Source organism: Jaculus jaculus, chromosome 5 (assembly GCF_020740685.1).
Source record: "Jaculus jaculus isolate mJacJac1 chromosome 5, mJacJac1.mat.Y.cur, whole genome shotgun sequence".
Classification (NCBI taxonomy): domain Eukaryota; kingdom Metazoa; phylum Chordata; class Mammalia; order Rodentia; family Dipodidae; genus Jaculus; species Jaculus jaculus.
This window is the reverse complement of record NC_059106.1, coordinates 98,768,526-98,791,479: the sequence shown is the minus strand read 5'-3', so window position 1 is coordinate 98,791,479 and position 22,954 is coordinate 98,768,526. Positions and strand designations below refer to the sequence as shown.

At 43.0% G+C, this 22,954-nt stretch overlaps 1 protein-coding gene and 1 pseudogene across 1 annotated transcript in view; one reads left to right on the top strand and one right to left on the bottom strand.

Moving 5' to 3' along the window:
• Ror1 (receptor tyrosine kinase like orphan receptor 1) overlaps positions 1-22,954 on the bottom strand; it is a 401,244-nt gene that overhangs the window by 21,048 nt on the left and 357,242 nt on the right. The window contains exons 5-7 of the mRNA XM_045149154.1: positions 19,672-19,799; positions 16,322-16,639; positions 14,187-14,432 (exon numbers count right to left, since the gene is read on the bottom strand). Coding sequence (XP_045005089.1) covers positions 14,187-14,432; positions 16,322-16,639; positions 19,672-19,799 — 692 coding nt within the window. The remainder of the gene's footprint in view (positions 1-14,186; positions 14,433-16,321; positions 16,640-19,671; positions 19,800-22,954) is intronic.
• Positions 5,273-9,993, top strand: LOC105944370 (annotated as a pseudogene).

Genomic DNA, 22,954 nt, shown 5'->3' with positions numbered 1-22,954 from the left:
TGGAACACATACTCTTCAAAATAAACTCACTGTATCCTGACAACTAACTCCATGAAAAAAGTGACAGCCAAACCCCTCTTTTTACAGTGACAAATCTCAGGGCTAGAGTGGTTAAACAACTTGCCTCACCAAGGAAATGCAGCCTAGTATGTCAAACACTGGGAATGTCCAGAACAGTTTTGCTTTGTGTCTCCAGGTCTAGCCATGACACTGTTCTACTGTGACTAGAGAGTTCCTGTTGTTTTGCACCTATCTTCTCATGGTAAGAATAATGGGGGACCTATGAGGAGGGGGTAGCACTGAAGCTCTGCAAGGCATGAGCTTTGAACTCCCCATAATCAACTGTAGCAGGTAAATATTGAGCATAGGCATTGCTGGTGACCATATATTAAATACTGCACATTTCTCAAGCATCTGCACATCTGGGGACATAGAAAAAAGAGTCACATGAGTGGGACAATGTTCACTTCAGGGCCCAGTGTGAACACACTTGCACATAGAGTTTACACACATTAGAGGCAAGTGGCAGAGGAAGGGAAGTGTGTTTTAAAGCTAGAAACTTCTGCACACTGCCTTTGTCATCCAGTTCAGCCTGAACCAGCACTCAGCTGCTCTCAGCAAACTCACCTGTAATATACTTCATCAAATTATAACCAATCAAGTAACATGGAAAGTACCCTAGTACCTCTTGCAACTTAAAAGTTTTCGCTTAGAGAAAAGAGGGATGCTGGGGTAGATGTTTGGGAGCCGGAAATTCCAAATAACTTAAGGGTGGGTGGGAATAGCCTGAAACATATGTGAGGCCTCTTGGTCCCCACAATGAATACCCATAACCCCTCCTCTAAGGAAGACCCTCTGCAGAATTGAGGCAGGGGTGAGAGGATCTAGGAGTACAGACTTTTCATTTAAAAAAAAATCAATAAATAGAGCTGGAGAGAGGGCTCAGTAGAGAAGGTGCTTGCCTGCAAAGCCTGAGGACCTGGACTCCATTCCCCAGTAAAGTCAGATGTACAAGGTGGCGCATGCATCTGGAGTTTGTTTGTAGTGGCTAAAGGCCCTGGCACACCCTTTCTCTCTCTCTCAAATAAATAAGTAAAATTAAAAATAAGTAATAACAATTTAAAAATAAAAAGAATCACCCTCTCTGGTCTCTACCTTCCTGTTTACTTAGCAGGGATAATCATGCCTGCTCTCCCAATCTTCTTTGGTTCACGAGAGAACCAAATGGGGTCAAGTTCATGAAAGAACCTTGGATAATCGAAGATTATCCAGTTGGAGGGTGCTATGTAATTAACATTATAGAGTTTCTCAGTATGGGGAGGGGAAATCTCTGTTGTTAAGTCTTGGATTTTCAATGAAATCATTATCAGTGTAATGATTACAAAAGGACCAAGGCTAATTTGGTGCTAATGCAAAGCTAGTTCTTTTTCCAGCCTAGAATTTTAGTAACAAGAGAAAGTAAGGCTTCACCTGTCTGCAAACAAAGGAGTCTATTCTGAATTCTCTCCCTGTCATATTATTCATGGAAGGCCTTTTATTGTACACAGTCTGCTGGGGAACAACCTTCAAGAGGCTAAATCCTTTAAACACTAGGCTCCGCAGAGCAGCACAGTGGGTGCAGTGCTTTTTGCCAAGTGAAAGAACCCCACAGGACAGCACATGGGCGTGCTGGAAGTGTCAGAGGGAAAACTCAGGCTATTCTAGCCTGCACTACAAGGTGATTCCTTCCCTACCCTTTGCTCTTGGCTCAAAACAAAAAATAAAACAAAATGAAAAAAAAAAAAACTTTCAAAAAGATACTTCGTAGAACAATTAACCTTACTCATGAAAATTTACAAAACAAACACTGGAAAGTTTAAGCATTTTCATTCCTTGGTGTTGTCTCGATTTCATATAAAGAAACTAAAGCTAGGGTGAATACATGGTGTGCAAAAGCTAGGCAACAAGACAGCCTGTCTGTGATCTCTAAAGTACACCACTAATACAAGTTACCCACAGGACTGGCTCAGTGGTTAAAGGTGCTTGCTTGCAAAGCCTGTGGTCCTGGGTTTAATTGCCCAGCTACTCACATAAAGCTGGATGGACATTTATTTGCAGTGGCAAGAGACACTGGTGGGTACGCACGTGTGCATATACACATACAAATAAATAAAAGTTTTTTAAAGTTACCTTATGATATGGCATGGTTTTCACTATTCTCTAAGTTTTCAAGGGTCCCTTTCAATGAGGGTTAATACTTGGTAGGGATCACACTAGGTGAAAATGTCACATTGGAACAATGATTATTATTCTTGTTACAACTCAGCTGGACTGGTGTGCACCCAGTGGCAAAATGACATAAGACAGTGACTCCAAAAGGCAGAAGGAGAGGACAAACGCCCAATGTTGTCTTCTGACCTCATGCCCTCCCCCCACACATACACTCTAATAATTTTTTTAAAAGAGCTTGAAATTGAAAATCATATCCTTCGAACAACTCTCCATCTCTTATCCACTCATACTACCCTGGCAGGCTCTTTCTCTGTTGATGAATTTGATGATTTTAGATTCCCATATAATCAGAATCATATAGCATATGACTTTGTGACTATCTTATTTCTCTTTGAATAATATCCTAAAAACTTATCACATTGTATCTTGTGGAAAGATTTTCTTTTTAGTAACTGAATATTCCATGATAAGCATCTACCATGTTTCCTCCCTCCTTTCCTAGGTGTTTGGGTTGCTTCCACCTTATAGCTCCTGTGAATAATGCTTCAATGAACACAGGTATGCAAATATCTCTTCAAGATCCTGCCTTCAGGCTGGAAAGATGGCTTAGCAGTTAAGGCACTTGCCTGCAAAGTCTAAGGACATGTTTGATTTCCTAGTACCCAAGTAAGCCAGATATACAAGATGACACATGTATCCAGAGTTCTTTTGCAGTGGCTGGAGGCCTTGGTACACCCATTCTCTCTCTCTCTCTCTGTTTGCCTCTTCCCCCTCTTTCTCTTTACTAAATGCATATAAAGATCCTGGGCTGGAGTGATGGCTTAGCAGTTAAGGTGCTTGCCTGCAAAGCCAAAGGACCCAAGACCTGTATAAGTCAGATGCACAAGGTGGCACATGTGTCTGGAGTTTATTTGCAATGGGCTGGTGGCTCATTCTTTCTGTCTGTCTCTCTTTTAAATAAATAAATAAGTAAGTAAGTAAATAAATAAATAATATAAGATAAAAAGATCTTGCTTTCAATTCTTTTTGATAAATAGCTAAAAGTGGGCCTGCTCAATTATATGGTAATTATATTTTGAATGTTTTGAGAGATCTTCCTGTATTTCATAGTTGTACATCTTACTGCTCTACTATTCTACAAATTACAACAGTTCCAATTTCTCCACCTCTTCATTCGTGCTTTAATTTTCTGTCTTTTTGGTTTGGGGTTGAGGGAGAAAAGGCCATCTTCATGAACACGAAGTGGTGACTCTGAGGTGTTGGTCTGTACCCTCTAATGACAGAGGATGCTTGAGCATCATTCCATGTGCTTGTTAGTCAGTACAAGTTTCAATTCAAGTTCCAGCCTTCATTTCACTGGAGAGCTCACTCATCTTTAAATAGCAAAGTTCCACAAATTATAAAAGTAAAATCTCTTTCATTTTTGATAGGACTATATTTAGAGTGGCAGACCAAATAGATTTAAACTTTATCAAAACAGTTGATTAAGTATTTTAGATGACTCATGACATTCTTAATGGATAAGAAGGAGGGCTAGTAATAGCAGCATGAGACAGATTTGTAATTCAACATATGCTTTTGTGTCCAACAGTGTTAATCAACATTTAGACATGCCATATTCACTATTATGTTGAAAAAGGCCTGAGTGTAGGGACTAAAATAATGAATCAAAATCAGAAGTGGAAATTTCATAGATAAATACTATAATTTGAATTTAGGTCAAAGAGTGTGCTTATAATTCATGGTTAAAAGAGTCTTAACAGGTATTGATATAGTCGTCTTCCCTCCCTCAAAGAATACTACTAATGTTTAGTGGAGGCTGTAAGGCTTGGGTGTACTGACACTGACAGATGAAAGTGCTCTGCCAGCTCTACACCCAGCACCTACTGCCAGCCATATAGTACATTTCACTACCCATCCTGGGAAGTGAAGAACACCTTGGTCCTGGTCTGCCTGCCCTGGCTAAAAAACACTGGAACATACCTTGTACTCTAAAGAAGAGCTTAGAAAGAGCAAGAAACATTCAGAGAAGGATGGGTAAGGAAAAGTAGGAGAAGCTCTGTGTTCTTCAGACCAAAGAGAAAACCAAATGAAGGATGGGATAAAACAACTTCAAATTTTCAGCGTTGGAGACTGGACCCAGGACCTCCTGCGGCTAGGCAAGTGTCCTAGCTCTATGCCCTCAACTGGCTCCACAAGGGTTGGCTTCTGTCTTGAGAAGGCAGACTTCTGAGCAGAACAGTTCTGGAGGCTTCCTGTGTTCATACACAGGCTGATGATTTCTAGGGCTCCTGATTTTATAAATCTTATTTAGTTCCCAACAAAACTCTGACCTTTTAAGAAGTAGTTCATGGTCAGTGATAGAAAGTTTCTGAGTGTTCCCAGACTGGTTGTTTTCTGTTTGGCAACTTGCTGAGGCTGAACTGTGTGGCTGGTGTCAATGGTTGTATGAACCTCTCATTTCACAGCCAGAGGGCTTCATTGGTAGGAGATGGAAGCGGGAAGGAGTATGGGAGACAGGCTCGTCCTCCTGGTTTCTTTCTTACTGGGTTGCCAAAGGCCACCTGCCTAGCTAAGCTGAGCTGTAGGGCAAGGCCACAGCCTAGTTGCTTTCATGCAGGCAGGCCTGTTACTTGCCCCTTTCCTTACTTGTTTCTCCTCATTACAACTTTTTAAAGTTTCTTTACAAAATTCCCCTTAATCTGTTTTCTTGTACTATTTTTTCCTGCCAGCAGGGGGACTGCTACAACCTCCAAACAACAATGGTAGGACGTTAGAATTCTGTCACTAAAGGGTTAAAATGACAATGCATACTTGTTCCTGGCATGGTGGTGGGTCCAGAGAATGAGAAGGATGTGACAACATTTCAAAGAGCAGCTTATGCATTGATTAGATGAATGTACATATTCTGGAGAAAATAAAACAAAACAAGGATAAAGTTATTATATGGCTAAAAATTTTTATGAAATGACTTAGTGATATGTTTTGGGTCACTACTGTTCTTCACTTTCTTAAAAATGAATGAAGACATAAAAATCATTCTTCCAGAAAGCTGCACACAATGCGAGGTACTGCTTTATCCCTTTCCCCTGCCCCCTGCATCCAACGCACTGTAACATTCAATTTTGGTTTGAAGAAATGGCTGAAAGACAAATTGCCTTACAACAGGTCTTCTATGAAATATGGGAGAAGGCTGCTGACAGAGTGAGTTAAAAACTGCAGCATTCCCAATCTGGAAAACATCTGCCCTGCCCAGAACTGTGAACTACCACATGATAGAAAACGGCTTGTGACAAAGCAGGGCCCAGGGGCAGTTTGTAAGGTTAAGCGACAAGTCAAGGCTACCCAGGCACAGAACTGGGCAATGTGCCCTATGGCAAATGGTTGCAAGCCAAAGTCTGAAAAAAATACAAAAGCAATCGGTAGAAAATAATGTAGAGTAACTCCAAATAAAGCCAGTAGTTCAGAACTTTCTTATCTGAGGGGACTTTTCATTGAAGCTGATTTCAGAGCAAAACCCATACTGCTGCTTGGGAGTTTAGGTTATTTGGTGAAAGAGAAACCTTTATTTAAAGGAGAAATATGTAATGCTGGCACCACAGGTGGAGAAATATGGCCTTAGGATTCGATCAAATGAAAATAAAAAGGCCAAGGCTTGAAGATGAAAATAAAGCAAACAGGATTCTGCTTCCCCATATAGATCAAGAAAACCTAACCTAAAAATCCAAAACAACCACCACCCCACAACCTAATAGGGTGGAGAAAGTGGTGGAGAATGGAGAAGGAAGTCACATGGTTGCACATAGCCAAAGTGAAAAGATCAGCTCATTGCAAAGGGACTTGGGGCAGGCAGAAAGGCAGTGACAAGGACAACCCATGGTGAAACAGTGAACCCAAGTGTGCCTAGATGCCAGAAAGAAAGACTGGCAAGATGGTTCTTTTTACATCCAACCCACAGTAGGCACCTTCAAAGGAGGTCAGAGACCATTAGTGGGCACAAAGGAATGAGCTCTGCAAACAGGGTCTCTGGAGGATGGCCAGCTTTGAGGACTGAGATCTGGGGTATCAGGAAGGGAGGAGTGATGGGAGCTAGTAGGGAAAGGTGAAGAGTTGGTTCATGTCAAGGCTGAGCTCAGTGGATCACCCTGGTCTCTCCCAGGGGCTGGCTTCACATCTCTGGGCTCCTTCCTACACAATTTGAGCTGTGAATAGGAAACCCAGGGGACAGCATCCCAGAGAGTCTCTGATGATAAAAGAGAAAAGGAAAATGATAAAGGGACAACTACTCCTCTGAAATAAGCTAGAACTGGTTCTTGAAGCTGGTTTGGTTCACTGGAAAAGGATAGGATGCTACCCATTAGCTTTAAACAAACAAACAAAAACCTTCCTTAGTTTCTCCATTAGTTAAAATGGAGATGATTCCTTGTTCTTGTGGAATTGTGAGGATACACTCCGTGAATTTCACATCTTTATTGGGCATCAGTACCTTATGCCCAATATTCATGTAAGAACTTTGTCTGGTACCCAACAGGCAGCAGTTGGGGAGACATACAAAGAGCACAATGGCAGGCAAGAATGATGAGCCACAGCTGACTAGCAAGGGATTCTGCCTGCTTTTCATCTGACTCTCTCTCTGGACTGGACACTGCACAAGGGCATGTCTGAGCTAGCTTACGCACAGAAGCAAGCACAGCCAGGGCTCAGTTGCAGTGAGTGACTGAGTGCCATAATTATCAGCTGCCGGGGACATGAAAGAAAAGACAATGAAGACCAGAAGTCATGTTTGCTTAAACTATCTTTTGCCCTTTAAAAACAAACAAATAAACAAACAAACAAACTTCCTCTAAGCATTTTTTTTAGGCATATGTGCACAACCCTAGCTTAGTCAAATCTTAGAATCTTCAGCTGAAATTTTTGGTTGTATGTAGTTCTCTTCACAAGTAAAAATTTACAGACAACAACCAACATACAACAAACTGATTCTAGAGAGAACAGCAAATATCTATATCTCTTACTTAAGCCCATGCTTCTTTTAGCCATACTTGGATGAAACTAAAGCAAAAGTTATTAGTAGGAAAGTGAGAAATCCCCATGATGATTCAGAATTTTCTTTAATATTGACCCAACTAAAGAATGCAGGGACATTCTACCCACTTGGGATAGAAAGGAAAAAAGCTTCTTTTCAGTCTGTCCCACTAGCTTACAACTCATTGTGAGATAAAGAGTTATACTCAATAACTTTTTTTTTTGTCCATTTTTATTTCTATATTTGAGAGTGACAGAGAGAGGGAGAGAGAGAATGGGCACGCCAGGGCTTCCAGCCACTGCAAATGAACTCCAGATGAGTGCACCCCCTTGTGCACCTGGCTAATGTGGGTCCTGGGGAACCGAGCCTCGAACTGGGGTCCTTAGGCTTCACAGGCAAGAACTTAACTGCTAAGCCATCTCTCCAGCCCTCAATAACTTTTATATATCATATCAATAAATCCTCAGTATGTCTCTCTACATACTCACATACATAAATCAATGGCTACAGGTTTCAGACTTCTTATTAGTCATATGACCTTGGACTTGTTACTTAACCTCTCTGGGTTTCAGTTTTTTTTTAAAGTATAATAAGCCTCCCTACTCAGAGGGTACAGAACTACTTATTCACATGATATTGTGCAAAGATTTTTATAGTTTTTGGCTTATTTTAATGACACAATAGTTAATGGTAATTACTGTTTAATATTACTGCTTTCCTATCCTATACAATTGTATAATGTAGAAAAGGGATTTTCTTTTTTTCTTTTTTCTTTTTTTTTTTTTTTTTTTTTGGTTTTTCGAGGTAGGGTCTCACTCTGGTCCAGGCTAACCTGGAATTAACTCTGTAGTCTCAGGCTGGCCTTGAACTCACGGCGATCCTCCTACCTCTGCCTCCCGAGTGCTGGGATTAAAGGCGTGTACCACCACGCCCGGCTGAGAAAAGGGATTTTCAATCCTGACATTATTGACGTCATTCCTTGTGTGAGCTGTCCTGAGTATTACTTAAGAGGACTCTGGCCTCGAGTTGATATATGCCAGCACCATCCTTTCTATATCATTACTTCATATGCTACATGACAGAATCAACTTAAGGAAGGAAGGGTGGGTTTATTTTGGCTCACGGTTTTCAGGTACAGTCTATCATGGCAGGGAAGTTATGGTGGAAGGAGTTTGAGGCATCTGGTCACATTGCATCGATGGCCATGAAGAAGAGAGCAATGAATGCTGTTTTTCAGACAGCTTTCTCCTTTTTATACAGTCTAAGACATCCAACCCATAGAATGGGCTTGTCCACATTTAGGGTAGGTCTTCCCACCTCAATTAACCCAATCTACAAAATCATTCACAGTCATACCTAGACATTTGTTCCTATGGTAATTCTAATATTTTATTTTTGTTTATTTATTTATGTGACAGAGAAAGGGGCCAGAGAGAATGGGCACTCCAGGGCCTCTAGCCACTGCAAATGAACTCCAGACATGCGCACCCCCTTGTGCATCTGGCTAATGTGTGTCCTGGGGAATTGAACCTGGGTCTTTGGCTTTGCAGGCAAATGCCTTAACTGCTAAGCCATCCTTCCAGCCCTCTATGGTAATTCTAAATCCTGTCAAGTTGAAAACAGATTAACTATCACAAGTTCACTCCTTGACAAGTTGACACAAAAACATATCACTTTCAAAAATATTTATTTGTTTGCATGTGTGTGCATATGTGCCAGGGTCTTTTGCTATTGCAGATGAATGCCAGGTACTTGCAAATGTCTTTAGCCACTGGGCTATCTCCCTATGTCCCCATCACTTATCACATATCACTTTTAAGCCATAATGTTCTGCCCCTTGTCCCCATAGGATCATGGTCATTAAAATGCATTCTGCCAAACTTTGAAATCCCCAGTCTTTAACAGCTCTACTTCTGCTCAAAAGTGAAGGTGTAGAAGGTTGTCTGAGAGCTGGCAAGCTCAATAATGAGCTCTATCCAATCAGAAAACAAGTTACATACTTTTAACATGCAGTGGCACAGAAAAAGAATTCCCAGTAAAAAATGGAGGGATGCAGACATTATAAGGAAAGATAAGACCACAGTAAGACTGAAACTCAGCCAAGCAAACCCCAAGTCTTGCAGCTCAATGTTCACGTTTGGAACGCGTGATGACTGAATCACACAGGCTCTGGAGGGCTTGGCTAGTTCTGCCCCTCCAGCTCTGCTGCTTATAGCAGTCATGGCTTCTTCTTGGGGCAGCTCTGCTGTGAGCCTACAGCTTTCCTTGGTAGACATCTTATGGTCCTGGCATCTCCAACATCCTCGAGTCTCTACTACAACTTAGAATTCACCATCATAGTTCTCTTGCTCCCTGTCCATCTTGATGGCTGCTCTTGGTTGGGGCCTTCCCTGCACTTAAAGCAAGAAGGTGGTGGCCATAAAGAAGATGAAAAAGCCCCTGGAGTCCATGAACTCCAGGCCCCGACTCATTATGAGGAGTGGAAAGTATATGCTGGCGTACAGGTGAACCCTGAGATGATCAGACAAGGCAAAGTGAAATTGGGCATCCTCACCAACAACTACCCAGCATTGAGGAAATATGAGATATGATACTATGCTATGTTGGCCCAAACTGGTGTCCATCACTATAGTGGCCATCATATTGAATTGGACACAGCATGCAATAAATACTACAGAGTATGTACACTGTCTATCATTGATCCAGGTGATTCTGACATTATTAGAAGCATGCCAGAGTAGACTGGTGAAAAGTAAAATACATAAAATTTTTCTCTAATAAAACTTGCCAGAAGCTTGTTAAAAAAAGAATTCACCATGACAGCATCACAACAGTGGCCTCTCAAGACTCCCCTGCAGGTTTTTTTTCACATTACATGGCCCCTGTGGCTACTCTGGAACCTCATGGTGCCAGAATCCATGGCCCTCTCAGTCTTGCATCTTTCATGTCCCACAAACCAGCACCACATGGATGCTGCTACCAAGTCCTGCTGCTGGCTGGAGATACAGCCCATCTTCCTCTGACTGGCCAAGGTTGCAGTTGCCTCTGTCTGTGGACATGGGTGTTTTCCAGCAAGGAACCATCCTCTCAATGGAATTCTTATTTTAGGCTCTCTCCCGTCAAATAGATGTGTATTCTTACAAGTTAGAGGCTCCAGTGAATGGGGTTTAGCCCTCAGGGTGCCAGTACAGAGCATCAGGCTTCTCTTTCAGCGTGTTAGTCCCTTTACAGTCACAGTTGCTCCCAAACCTGTCCTGACTGCACCTTCACATTTACTCAGGCTGCTTCTTCCAACACATTTTTCATATCCCTTGACTCCACTTGCTTCTCTTTTTCACTGCACACCTGGATGAGAGCAGTAACCATGCCACAGCCTGAATGCTGAACTGTCTTGAAATTTATTCTGACAAACATCTATTATTTCCAAACTCAGACCCACTCAGGTTTTCAGGACATGGGCAGAAGGTAGAGTCTTTGTCAGAATCTAACTGGAATGGCCTCTAACCCAATTAACAGCAGAGTCCTTGTTCCCTCTGAAACCTCATACGTCAGGCCTCCACTGACTCACTTTTCTTACTTAAGCTCTTTTGTAAGTTCTCACTGGGCCAGAACAGGATTGACCACAGTGAGGGTGGCTCCTTTTGTCTGAGCAAAACTGACCTAGAAAGTCCTTCACAGACATACCCAGGGATTTGTTTCCTTGGCAAGTCTAAATCCTGTTAAATTGACAAGAGAGATTCATTCTCTTTTATACCATCTTTTGTATGATAACTAAAATATCTTTACACATTGCCAAATGTTTTCTGGAAGATAAAATTGCCCCAGCTGAGAACCAGTGGTATAAAACAAAAAACATGGCTGGAGAGATGGCTTAGCAGTTAAGGCCTTTGCCTGCAAAGCCAAAGGATCCTAGTTTGACCCTCCAGGGCCCACATAAGCCAGATGCACAATGGGACACATGCATCTGGAGTTTGTCTGCAGTGGCTGGAGGCCCTGGTGTGCCCATTCTCTCTCTCCCTCTCTCCCTCTCTCCCTCTCTCTCTGTCAAATAAATAAATAAAAATAAAATATTTTAAACAAAAAGCAGTGGTTCCAGAAACAGAAAGCCTCTTTCTGTTAACTAATGGTGACCTTAGGTAGATTCTGTTTTTGTACTGGGCCTTAGTTTTCTCATATAGTAAAATAGAGCTGGAGGGCTGGGGGTATAGCTCGGTGGCAGGGTGTTTACTTATCATGTAAGGTCCTGAGTTCAATTTCAAGAAGGAAGAAAGGAAGGGAGGGAGGGAGGGAAGGAGAGAGGGAGAGACCTTTATAGTTTTAATGAAGATGACAAAATCCCCACATGGCCTGTAGCAGTTCTACAAGCAGGACTCCACCATGGATGCTTTACTGGAGGTGGGCTGATGAGTGATTATGAGAAGCCTTGCCTGAGAAGACAGCTGGTCTTGGCTGGCTCTCTTCTCTGCTTTCACACTAGCGGGCCTTTGAGCAGCCTTATTGATCACATGTTAAGGACTCTCTGTTCCTTTAATGGCTTGGCTTGAAGAGTCCAAGAAATACTTTTTTTTCCCCAAAATGAAATGAAAATGTTCTTTATAAAAAGTTACAAGTGGTGAAAACTGCCTTGTCATCTCTAGCTTTAATATTCACCTAAATTTATTGCTCATATGACTAGAATTATCCAATCCTCAGAATTCCAACAGGGTTGCAGATTGATATTCCAAAATAAATCTTCTGAGCATTTCAGCATCATTGCACTGAGTAATATTATAAAAATATGCTAATATTATGACAGTTTTCTTCCTTACTAAGAGAACAGTGTGTATGTGTGTGTGTTTTTGTGATGTGTGTTTGTGCACATGTCATGTAGCATGTATGGAGGTCTGAGGACAATCTCAGGGTATTTGTCTCTCCCTCTACCCTGCTTGCTGACCTGAAATTCACTATGTAGTCTCAGGGTGACCTTGAACTCACAGCAATCCGACTACCTCTGCTTCCCGAATGCTGGTATAAAAGGCATGTGCTATCATACCTGGCCTGGAAACACCTTTTGATATCATCTAGATCAGAGAATGAGCCTATGGTGTCTCTTGTATTTAAGTTCTTTATAGGTGTCTGGAAGAGAGCACAACCTTACATTGAGTCAGAGGTGCATGTGACAGATGAAGTCTCCAGGTCCAACGCCATTACTGGTTCTGTGATGCACCACAAGTTCTTTGGCCCTTCTGAACCTCAGCAGCACATAGTAATAACACCTCCCCCCCAGCACAGTTATGAGTTTTCAGTAGGAACAGATATGGCACCAAGCATCCTGCAAGAACACAGTAAGTGCTCTGCAGGAGCAGAGTCTCTAATTGTAGCAGAGCTTGCATCCTTGGGTCAGCTTGTTAACAAATCTTCTAGTGTATAGGCAAATGGCACCCTCTCTTTTGAAGGGAATCATCTGGAAACTAAAGGTCAAGAGTCTGTAAGAGGAAATCAGGCTTGGTGGCACACGCCTGTAATCCCAGCCTTCAGAAGGCTGAGGCAGATGGATGAATGAATTCAAAGACAGCCTGGGCTACATAGTCAGAACCTTGTGTAAAAAAAAAGAAAGGATGGAATCTGAGAAAAAAGAAAAGGACAGGAGAAAGTCACCAGAAGTGGTGCTTGCCCAGGTGCAGTGAGTGGGATGAAGTTCTCCTTCAGGTTATTTGGCCCAGTTCCCATCAAACCTTCTTTCCCATAATTTTTCTCCCTCTTATAAAAGGCTATCAAAACCCAAAGTTCTGGAGTCATACTTGAGTTCTTCCCTCATCTGTGTCCCCCATGTGATCCATCACTGGCCCTGTTCCCTCAAGTACAGAGTGTGTCCCGAGCCTGCTCACAGACCACTGCTTCCTGCTCAAGGCTGCTGTCCTCAACTGTGAACAAGACATAGCTTCTAGCTGGTCCTCTGCCTCTGTTTGTGCAGCCTTCCTACAGTGTAGTATCAACCCAGTTGCCAGAATGGTCCTTTCAAAACGTAAGTGAGCTCATGTCTCCCTTCTGCTCAGAACACTAATGCTTTTCTGTGTACTCAGGGTCAGCACTTACATCCACCGCTGGCCTCTGGGGCACTACTGCACTGGGTCTGTTAACTTTGGAACCTCATCTGCTTCGCCTGCTGTAGCACCAGAAGCGCCTGGCTCTTCTCAGGTGCACTGGGCCACGACCACCTCCAGGCCCTGCTGCTTCCCATGCCCCAACAAGATTGTAGTGGGCACACAACTCATGCCACCAAAGCACCCCTTAATTGGGCTCTGTGTGCTCTGTGACTGTGGTGTTTAGTTTGTTCCCACCCTGTCACTTTGGTTGTGGTTTTTGTAGCAGTGAATTTCGACTCCCACACTTGTGGGAAACCCCATCCATAAGTGTCCCACATGAGGTCAGAAAGATGAATTGATTCCAAAGCTCCAATGTCCAGGTTGGACCACCATTTTTATGCTCTTCCTCTCACTTGACAGCCACTGTCTAGAAAAGGAACCAACTTCCACTAGTATTTTCCTTCCAGGCACATGTTTACCTCTGCAGCACTGGCAGATGAGATAGTTCCAGCTGCCCTGGGTCCCTGAGCAATAGCTGTGGTCTTACTTGCCTAGGCGTTCTTAAGGACATACAGAAACTGCCTCCTTTGTGCTAACAAGACACCTTTGTGTATTGACTTTCCTGGACAACCCCTCTGACTACCATGGCTGCCTCAGGATGCCTCTGAAGAGAAGTCACCACAGTACAGTGGCTAACTCCTTGAGAATGTGTATTGGGCCCAGACAAGATTTACACAGTTACAGCAAAGTTCATCTTTACTGGAGATGGTTGGAGATCAAGTGAACACGAATGACCCCATATGTTCCTCTTTTGGGTGTCTCCTACATGGAGTAGGGATATTTGAGAGGTGACTAAATGCACTGCAGGGATGGCTTCTATTTACCACACGCTGGGATATCACACAGGTCAGACTTGAAGTTCTCATCCAAGGTAAAGCACCAGGGAGCATCCTTCTGGTTGCCGGGGTTGCGGCAGTAGGAGTGGCCTCCGCTGAGCTCCGGGAAGCGCAGGGCAGTGAAGCTGTGGGTATGGGGGTACTGGGAGTTCCATGGCTGGCATTGGCGCCCAGACTTAGTCACACTCACGGTTCCACGATAATCCACACCTGTGCTATTATAGCACTTGTGATCTGAAAGACACAAAAGAAAAGCCCAGAGTGCTGGAAGGAAACCGAGGGGATGCCAGCACTCAGAGGCAGTAGGTTTTTTGTTGAGGGGGAGGATGTCATCCAGCTGGTCAGGGGATGCAAGTCACTATGCTGGTTGGGCTTGGACCCAGGGCCTCCTTGTAGTCACATTCCTGGGAGGATTTAAAGCTTATGGTTTAGGAATGAAACCAGCCTTCCTTCAGTATTTTTAATACTGAAAACATAAGAAATGGGACCTGGGGCAGGACCTGGGGGCACAGGAGGAATTTTCTTATGAACGGTTCAAGGAAGGTTCAAGCCAAACTTTTCCTTCCATTCTGATTGACAGCCTTAAACAGGGAATTGTGTGATTAAAAAATCCAGTTGGTTCATGGAAAATGCTTATGAAGGGCAGTGCATTCTGGGTTTCTAGCATGAGTAAGGACTCTATGCTGATGGAACAGATGAAGTACGAAAGAAGGTTCCTTGCCATATCCCTGACCACAGGGTCCCCTGAAGTAGCCCTTCTAGCTGACCATAGGGTCTGTCATTTGTAAGCACTCCAGAATCTAGTGAGGTGAAATAAATGCAATCAAAAAACTCATAAAATTCTGAGCATGGTGGCGCATGCCTTTAATTCTAGCACTTGGGAAGCAGAGGTAGGAGGATCGCCATGAGTTCGAGGCCACCCTGAGACTACATAGTGAATTCCAGGTCAGCTTGGGCTAGAGCGAGACCCTATCTTGAAAAACCAAAAACAAACAACAATAACAAAAAACTAATAAAACAGTTACCAAAGGAAACTAAAATATTTCCAATGAGTTTAATTCTAGATAAAAGGGGAACAGGCAGAGAAATAATCAATTGTTTGGTAATGGCAAAAGGGTTGGGATGGGGCAAGTCTTCATATATTCATTTTAAATTGTGGTACAATATGCACACCATAAAACAGCATGAGTGCTATTAGTACCTTCTCAAGGTTATGCAATTTCCACTAATGTTAGGTTCCCCAACCCTTGTAGCACCCCAAAGGAAGCACCATATTTATTAGGCAATCCATCCCACTACCGCAACCCCTACCCTTGACAGCCACTAGTCTTCTTTGTGTTTCAATGGATTTGTCTGTTCTGGATATGCAATATAAATGTAATCATGTAGTGGTTTCTGGATTCTTCCACTTAATATAACACTTTCAAGTTTCATCCAGGTTGTAACATGTTTCTGTACATCATGCCATTTTATGGATAAATAATATCTCATTGTGTGGATATACCATGGTTTCTTTCCACACTGCTAATGTTTGGATTATTTCTATCTTTTGGTTATTGTGAACAATTTTTGTTTAATTGGAGATAGGATCTCCAAGCCCCCTATGTAGATGAGGACAATGACACAGAACTTCTGCTCTTGCTCCCACCATCTCCTGTGTGCTGGGATAAGCACTGTTACCATCAGTTTATATTGTGCAGGGAACCAAATTCAGGATGTTGTACAGCACTTCATTGGTAGGCAGGCACTCTACCAATGAAGTTCTGTCTCCGTCTCTTATTCTTAACAGTTCTATGGTGAAAGTCTTATGTGAGTTTTTGTTTGAAAACCTGTTTCTAATTCTTTTCATTATACACCCAGGATTGGTACTGCTGGGTCATTTGTAATTCTGTGTTTAAGTTATTGAAAAATTAACCCCTATGTCTTTAGATGATCACATTCATGAAGACAATGACCTACTCCAGCACTAAATACTCAGACTTGGTGTTCAGCCACAAGGTAAGCAGACCTTTAGTGTGGGTAACCACTGTCCCAACATAATCACTGTGATCAAGGTCATTCTAACTGTGCCACAGGGCTGCTGGCCCTCAGGCTAGCACAGAAGGTCACGGACTGCTACTTACTTTTGTTGATAGGATCTGCCATGGGGATTCCAATCCGGATGCAGTTTGCAGCCTCCGGGCTCTCTGGCTGTGGAAGATCTTCACAGTTTGGCAACTTCAGCCTCATTAAAATCATGGGATTTGATCTTGCAAAAATGTACTCTGTTTGACACAGGACGTTTTCCAGGATTTCACATTCATCACGACACAAGTCACGGGGTTTTGGTACAGATGAGGTTTCGTCACAGTACGGGAAGGCATAGTGGCACAGGGAAGGAATGGCAAACTGAGAGCACTTATCAGATAAGTGACTGGAGGTGCCAATCATGGTGAAGGCAGCTGCAAAGCAAACACAGCTATTAACTCCAGGGGCCAGGGTTTATCTCTGCATGTTCCTGTCAACAAATCCCAGAATCTGCTGGGCTGAGGTCCACAGGGCCAAGGGAAGGAGATTCATTTCAGATGTCTGAGCAGCTTACTTTCACTGGCTTGAAAAAATGATTTTGACTACAAAGTTAAAAAAAAAAAAAACAGGATTAAATTACATATGTACCATTTCCTAATAAAAAGAATTAATTAAGTTAAAGCACAATATATTTTCTTTTTTGTTTTACTACAAAGCAACAGAACTTTGTGTTTTATCTGGTGCTTTTTATGAGTTCTGTGAGGCTTTAAGACGTTCGCCAGCTCCAGGGCAGAGCTCACATTAGGCCTAAGCCAAGCTGAGCACGCCCTTAGCTCTGTGTGTCCCAGATGCTGAGTTGCTGGATGGCTTTAGGTGACTTGCTTAATTTCTTTTTGGCTTGAATACTTTCTATTCCATCTTCTGAAAATGAGGAAACACACTTGAAAGTCCTCAGAGATCACAATTTAATGGTTCTAGGATGTGTCACAGAACACTAGTGGCTGGTTAGCTTAAGCACACACTCGACAGGGTACCCATGCCAGCAGAGCACCAGCCCCACAGTCCTCCATGAAGCTATTAATACTGTTTTCAAAAGTGTGTTGCTCAGAACATTAATCCTGTAGAATATTAATGGCATTTGAGAAATGAAGATTATAGAACAAATTTGGGAAGAGCTGGGTTAAACAAAACTAAACTGATTTTTTTGTTTGTTTGTTTGTTTTTCAAGGTAGGGTCTCATGTTGGTCCAGGCTGACCTGGAATTAACTATGGAGTCTCAGGATGGCCTCGAACTCTCAGCGATCCTGGGATTAAAGGTGTGCGCCACCACGCCTGGCAATTAAACTGATTTTTGGTCATTTTTTATTTATTTATTTGAGAGCGACAGACATAGAGAGAAAGACAGAGGAAGAGGGAGAATGGGCGCGCCAGGGCTTCCAGCCCCTGCAAACGAACTCCAGACACGTGCGCCCCCTTGTGCATCTGGCTAACGTGGGACCTGGGGAACCGAGCCTCGAACCGGGGTCCTTAGGCTTCACAGGCAAGCGCTTAACCGCTAAGCCATCTCTCCAGCCCTAAACTGATTTTTAAAAACAGAACCAGGCCATCATACTTTCCAAAAAGCAGAAGCCTACTGAGCACATCCAAGAGAGCTATTGTGAATTGGTTACCAAATATTTATATCAGAAACCCATTTATGAACTCTTAGTTAAATGCACCTTAAAGTGTTCTTCCATTGGTGGAATGAGCCTTCAACATTGCTCTGTTAGTTCCATGCTTGTCCTTGCTCTAGAAAGACAACTGCTTCAGCCAACAGCAACTCCATCTGCCTAAGCTTGTGACTCCTGGCTAAATAGCTCCCTTCGTCTTCCTTTTAGTCCCCTCAAATTCCTCAGAGTAGAGTTTCTGGACCTTTTGCTATCCTATGTTTCTGTCTTAGGTTTGTTCTTGTCTCTCTTAAACCATCAAGTTGCGAGAACAACAGCAAACAAACGAACAACCTGGGGGACATATGCAGGGTAAAAATGACTGGGCTTTTCATCTGAAATACAGATGTAATAAGGATCCTGGATCTGCAGGCCCTAAATCTGGCAACTTCTTTAAAATCCCATGAAGATAATGGACACTTGGCACAGTCATAACAACCACGCTCACATCAGGGGCACAGCGTTGATGTGGTCACCAGAATGAGGTGCACTTGGAGCCTGGTGACATAAGCCATCCTCATCATGCTAGCAAGCTGCTATCAACAGAGCGTTCAATTTTAATAATGAAAAACTAGGAATGGAGAGATAGCTTAGGTAGCTGAGCTTAAGGTGCTTGCCTGCAAAGCCAAAGGACCCAGGTTCAATTCCCTAGGACCCATGTAAGCCAGATGCACAAGATGACACTTGAGTCTGGAGTTCATTTGCAGTGGCTAGAGGCCCTGGCGTGCCCATTCTCTTTTCCTCTCTCTTTCACCCTCTTTTTCTCTCCAATAAATGAATAAAAATAAAATATTTAAAAGTTAGGGGCTACAGAGATGGTTTAGTGGCTGTTTGCCTCTGAAGCCTAAGGACCCAGGTTCAACTCCCCAATACCCACATGCACATGCATTTGGAGTTCGTTTGCAGTGGCTGGAGGCTGTTCTCATTCTCTTTTTTTCTGTTCCTTTCTCTCCCCACTCTCAAGTAAATAAATAAATGAAAATTTTAAGTAAAATCTAAAAAATTAAATAAATAGGAAAATGACTGGTGACATAAGAGAAGGCAGATGAAGCACTTTGCCCCATTGCTCACTTCTCAGGTGAAGCGGTGGTTTTTCTTTTTTTTTTTTAAGTTTTATTTATTTATTTATTTATTTATTTATTTATTTATTTATTTGAGAGCGACAGACACAGAGAAAAAGACAGATAGAGGGAGAGAGAGAGAATGGGCTCGCCAGGGCTTCCAGCCTCTGCAAACGAACTCCAGATGTGTGAGCCCCCTTGTGCATCTGGCTAACATGGGACCTGGGGAACCGAGCCTGAACCGGGGTCCTTAGGCTTCACAGGCAAGCACTTAACCGCTAAGCCATCTCTCCAGCCCTGAAGCGGTGGTTTTTCATGGAGAATAAGCAGTTCCTGAAGTCACTGTTGTCATAGCCCTGGGATTTGCGTCTAGAATTCTAATCCAGCCATCCCCTTCCAGTCCGCACAACATGCCCTATGAGGTAGAAGCATACCTGGCTGAAGTAAATTCTTAGACCCCCCAGTGCCCAAGCACACTGAAGGCACTCAATAATATTTATTGCGTGCTTGCTTAAACATGAGGTGTCTTGAAGCTTCCTTTTGCTCTAAGAGTAACCTCCAGCAAATTATTTTAATGTAAATCCCAGAGCACAGAGATCACATCGCATGATTCTTAACCCTAACCCCCATGCTTAGCCATATATAAAGTGAGTACAGCTTTTGGTGAGAAAAAATAGTAATTCAAGGGATGTTACCTACCTGTGATCTGATTTTCTATTTCCCCCTGCATGTGCAAAGACTCCATATAGACAGTGCGGTTGCCAATAAACCGTGCACATGCGATTCCTCTGTAGGGCTGACAGAATCCATCTTCTTCATACTCATCACTAAAAATAAAGCAGTGTCATTAACAATCACCACCTAGTCAGCTCCGATTGCGTGATGCCTGAAAATGGCACTAGGGGGCGCAGTTGGGCATCACATTATGAAGGTTGGGCTAAGAATCAGACTTAAAAAACCCACAAAAAAAAACTTAGTTCTCAGAACATCACTTAAAACATCTGTTGGTCACGTTGGTCAAGTTTACTACACCCCCAGAAAATCATCCTGAAGCACAAAATAATCCTTAAATATGGGAGAAAACGCTTTTATTTTTGCAGCTGGTGGTGGGCTGGAAGACGATGGAGCTATGAGAGCACAGAGGAAATGAGCTGGAAATCTGGGCATATGCTCGAAGTTGTTTTGTTTTTTAAGTGCAGATTGTTTCTGCTCCATTTGTTACAATGGCGTGGGTGCATTAGCCACCAGCTCCACTCCAACGGACATGTCAGTTAGGGGGATCCATGGAGCAGGAAGTTGGGTGGCAGCAGGGTTATGTGGCTCCTCCCTGAATCAGACCCATAGTCTTACTCAGAGGCACCAGGGCAAGCCACAGATCAGAGAATGTGACATCAGCCACTAAACCCAAGGAAATTCAGAGAAAATGTCAATGAAAATCTTGCCTTCATAACTCCTAAAACTTAAAAATAGACATGAAAAATTTGCTGCCTCAAAATTACAATAAGGAGAGAGGGTAGTACATTTTATCTTGAAGAGAGAGGGACAACAGACAGTCACATGATCAGTACAGTGCTGCCAAGCTATGGGACTGGAGACCAGACCCAAGACCGCCACATCACCCCCTGCCCCCAAAGCTGAAAATGTGCTCAAGTGATGGGTCTGGAGACCAGGACTCAAGATGGCCACCTCTCAGCCCTCAGAGTTGATGATGGGTTCAAGACCACCACATTTGCAGGCTGATCTTTATACCACTCCTTCTTTACTCCAAAGGCAGGAGAACAGAACACTGGTCCTGTGTATGAGCACCCAAAGGTAAATGTGCCGAGCCCTCTGCACTAGGGGCTTCTTACCTGTAAAACATATATCAGATGCCTGCCTTCACCCTGCAGGTATGAGCCACACCACCCCATCAAATAACAGAAAACCTATTATTTATTTGTTTATTGGCAGAACTAAAGCTGGAACCCAGGGCCTTGTGCATGCTAGTCACAAGTTCTAGTACACTGAAGTATATCCCAGCCCTATCTTTGTTTGTTCCTTTTTTGAGGCAAGCACAACAGACTGGCCTTTGTTTTTTTAATGTGAGAGAGTAAGAATGTGTGTGTGTGAGAGAACTGGTGCACCAGGGCCTCGAGACACTGCAATCAAACTCCAGACGCAGGTGCCCCCTTGCGCTCATGGCTTGTCACTATATGCACCTGGCTTATGTGGGACCTGGAGAGTGGAACATGAATCCTTAGGGTTCACAGGCAAGTGCCTTAACTGCTAAGCCATCATCTCTCCAGCCCCCTATCTATATTTTTTTTTAAATATTTTTTTTGCTCTTTCTTTCTTTATTTATTTGAGAGCGACAGACACAGAGAGAAAGACAGACAGAGGGAGGGAGAGAGAATGGGCGTGCCGGGGCTTCCAGCCACTGCAAACGAACTCCAGACGCGTGCGACCCTTTGTGCATCTGGCTAACGTGGGACCTGGGGAACTGAGCCTTGAACCGGGGTCCATAGGCTTCACAGGTGAGCGCTTAACCGCTAAGCCATCTCTCCAGCCCCCTCTCTATATTTTTGAGATGAGTTTCATTATGTTATCCAGGCTGGCCTTGAACTCATGATCATTCTGCCTCAGCCTCCTAAGTGACTGGGAGCCACAGGTAGGTACTATAAAGCATTTTGAAACTTTAGAGATGACTATGGTTATTCATAAAGTCCTTACAATAATCACAGAGGACATTTATTTATTTGTTTATTTTTCTGTTTTTTTAAAAATATTTTTTGTTTATTTTATTTATTTATTTGAGAGCTACAGACAGAGAAAGAGGCAGAGAGAGAGAGACAGAGAGAGAGAGAGAGAGAGAGAGAGAATGAATGGGTGCGCCACTGTAAACAAACTCCAGATGCGTGCGCCCCCTTGTGCATCTGGCTAATGCGGGTCCTGGGGAATCAAGCCTCAAACCGGGGTCCTTAGGCTTCACAGGCAAGTGCTTAACCACTACACCATCTCTCCAGCCCAGGACATTCATTTAAAAGGCAGACATTAAGCTGGTGTGGTGGTTCATACTTATAATCCCACCACTCAAGAGTTTCAGGCCAGCCTGGACTACAGAGTGAGTTCTAGGTCAATTTGGACTAGAATAAGACCATGCCTCATAAAACACAATAAAATAAAACATAAAACATAAAACACAAAATGAAACACCAACAAAAAATTAAAGGTGGACATTTACTAAGCTCCCACTTTGTACCACCGGCTAAGTGCTATGGTACTAGACTTCCCATTGGTGGGTTCAATGCAAGAGTCTAGAAGGCCTAATCTAGCTGCAAACCAAGTGAAAAGACATCAGATAAGGCACTCATTTTTCTCTAGCTTTCACACATTCTCTAAACCAGTCAGTCTAAAGATGAAGACAGGAAAAGTATCTTTGGTTTAGTCTTGAAATAGTCTGTACTGCAAAGCTTTCAAAACTTCACCTTTAAATACACAACAAACGAGTACATCATATACCTGACATAAGGACATTGGGATTTGAGTGCTGTGCAATCCTGTAAGCACTTCAAGTGTTTACTTTCATAAATCCTACAGTAATGCTGAAGACTTTTTGGCTTAAGTTTTACCTGGGTTGTAAAATTAACCCAACTTTTATTGGGTAACTAATACCATAAACCTATGGGGAAAAAAAGGTTCTCGATGACCTTGCCTTGGTTGCTGGAAATCTATGCGTGGAGTCCAGAATCCACCCCCACACACCCCGCTGTTACAGTGATGCTTTCTTTCCCTTGGCATTAGCAGAGCCTGCATGTTTAAGGTGTCATTATGAGAACAGTTTGGCCTCCCCTACATTAAATTCTCAAGGCCTCAATTTATATCTCTTGGGAGGACAAAACCCTGGAATTACCCCCAGATACAAATCCCTAACCTACTGGGAGTTCCCATATTTTATGTGTGAGGCTTAGACTAAACTTCTTACCACCTTTCCAGTTCAAGACTC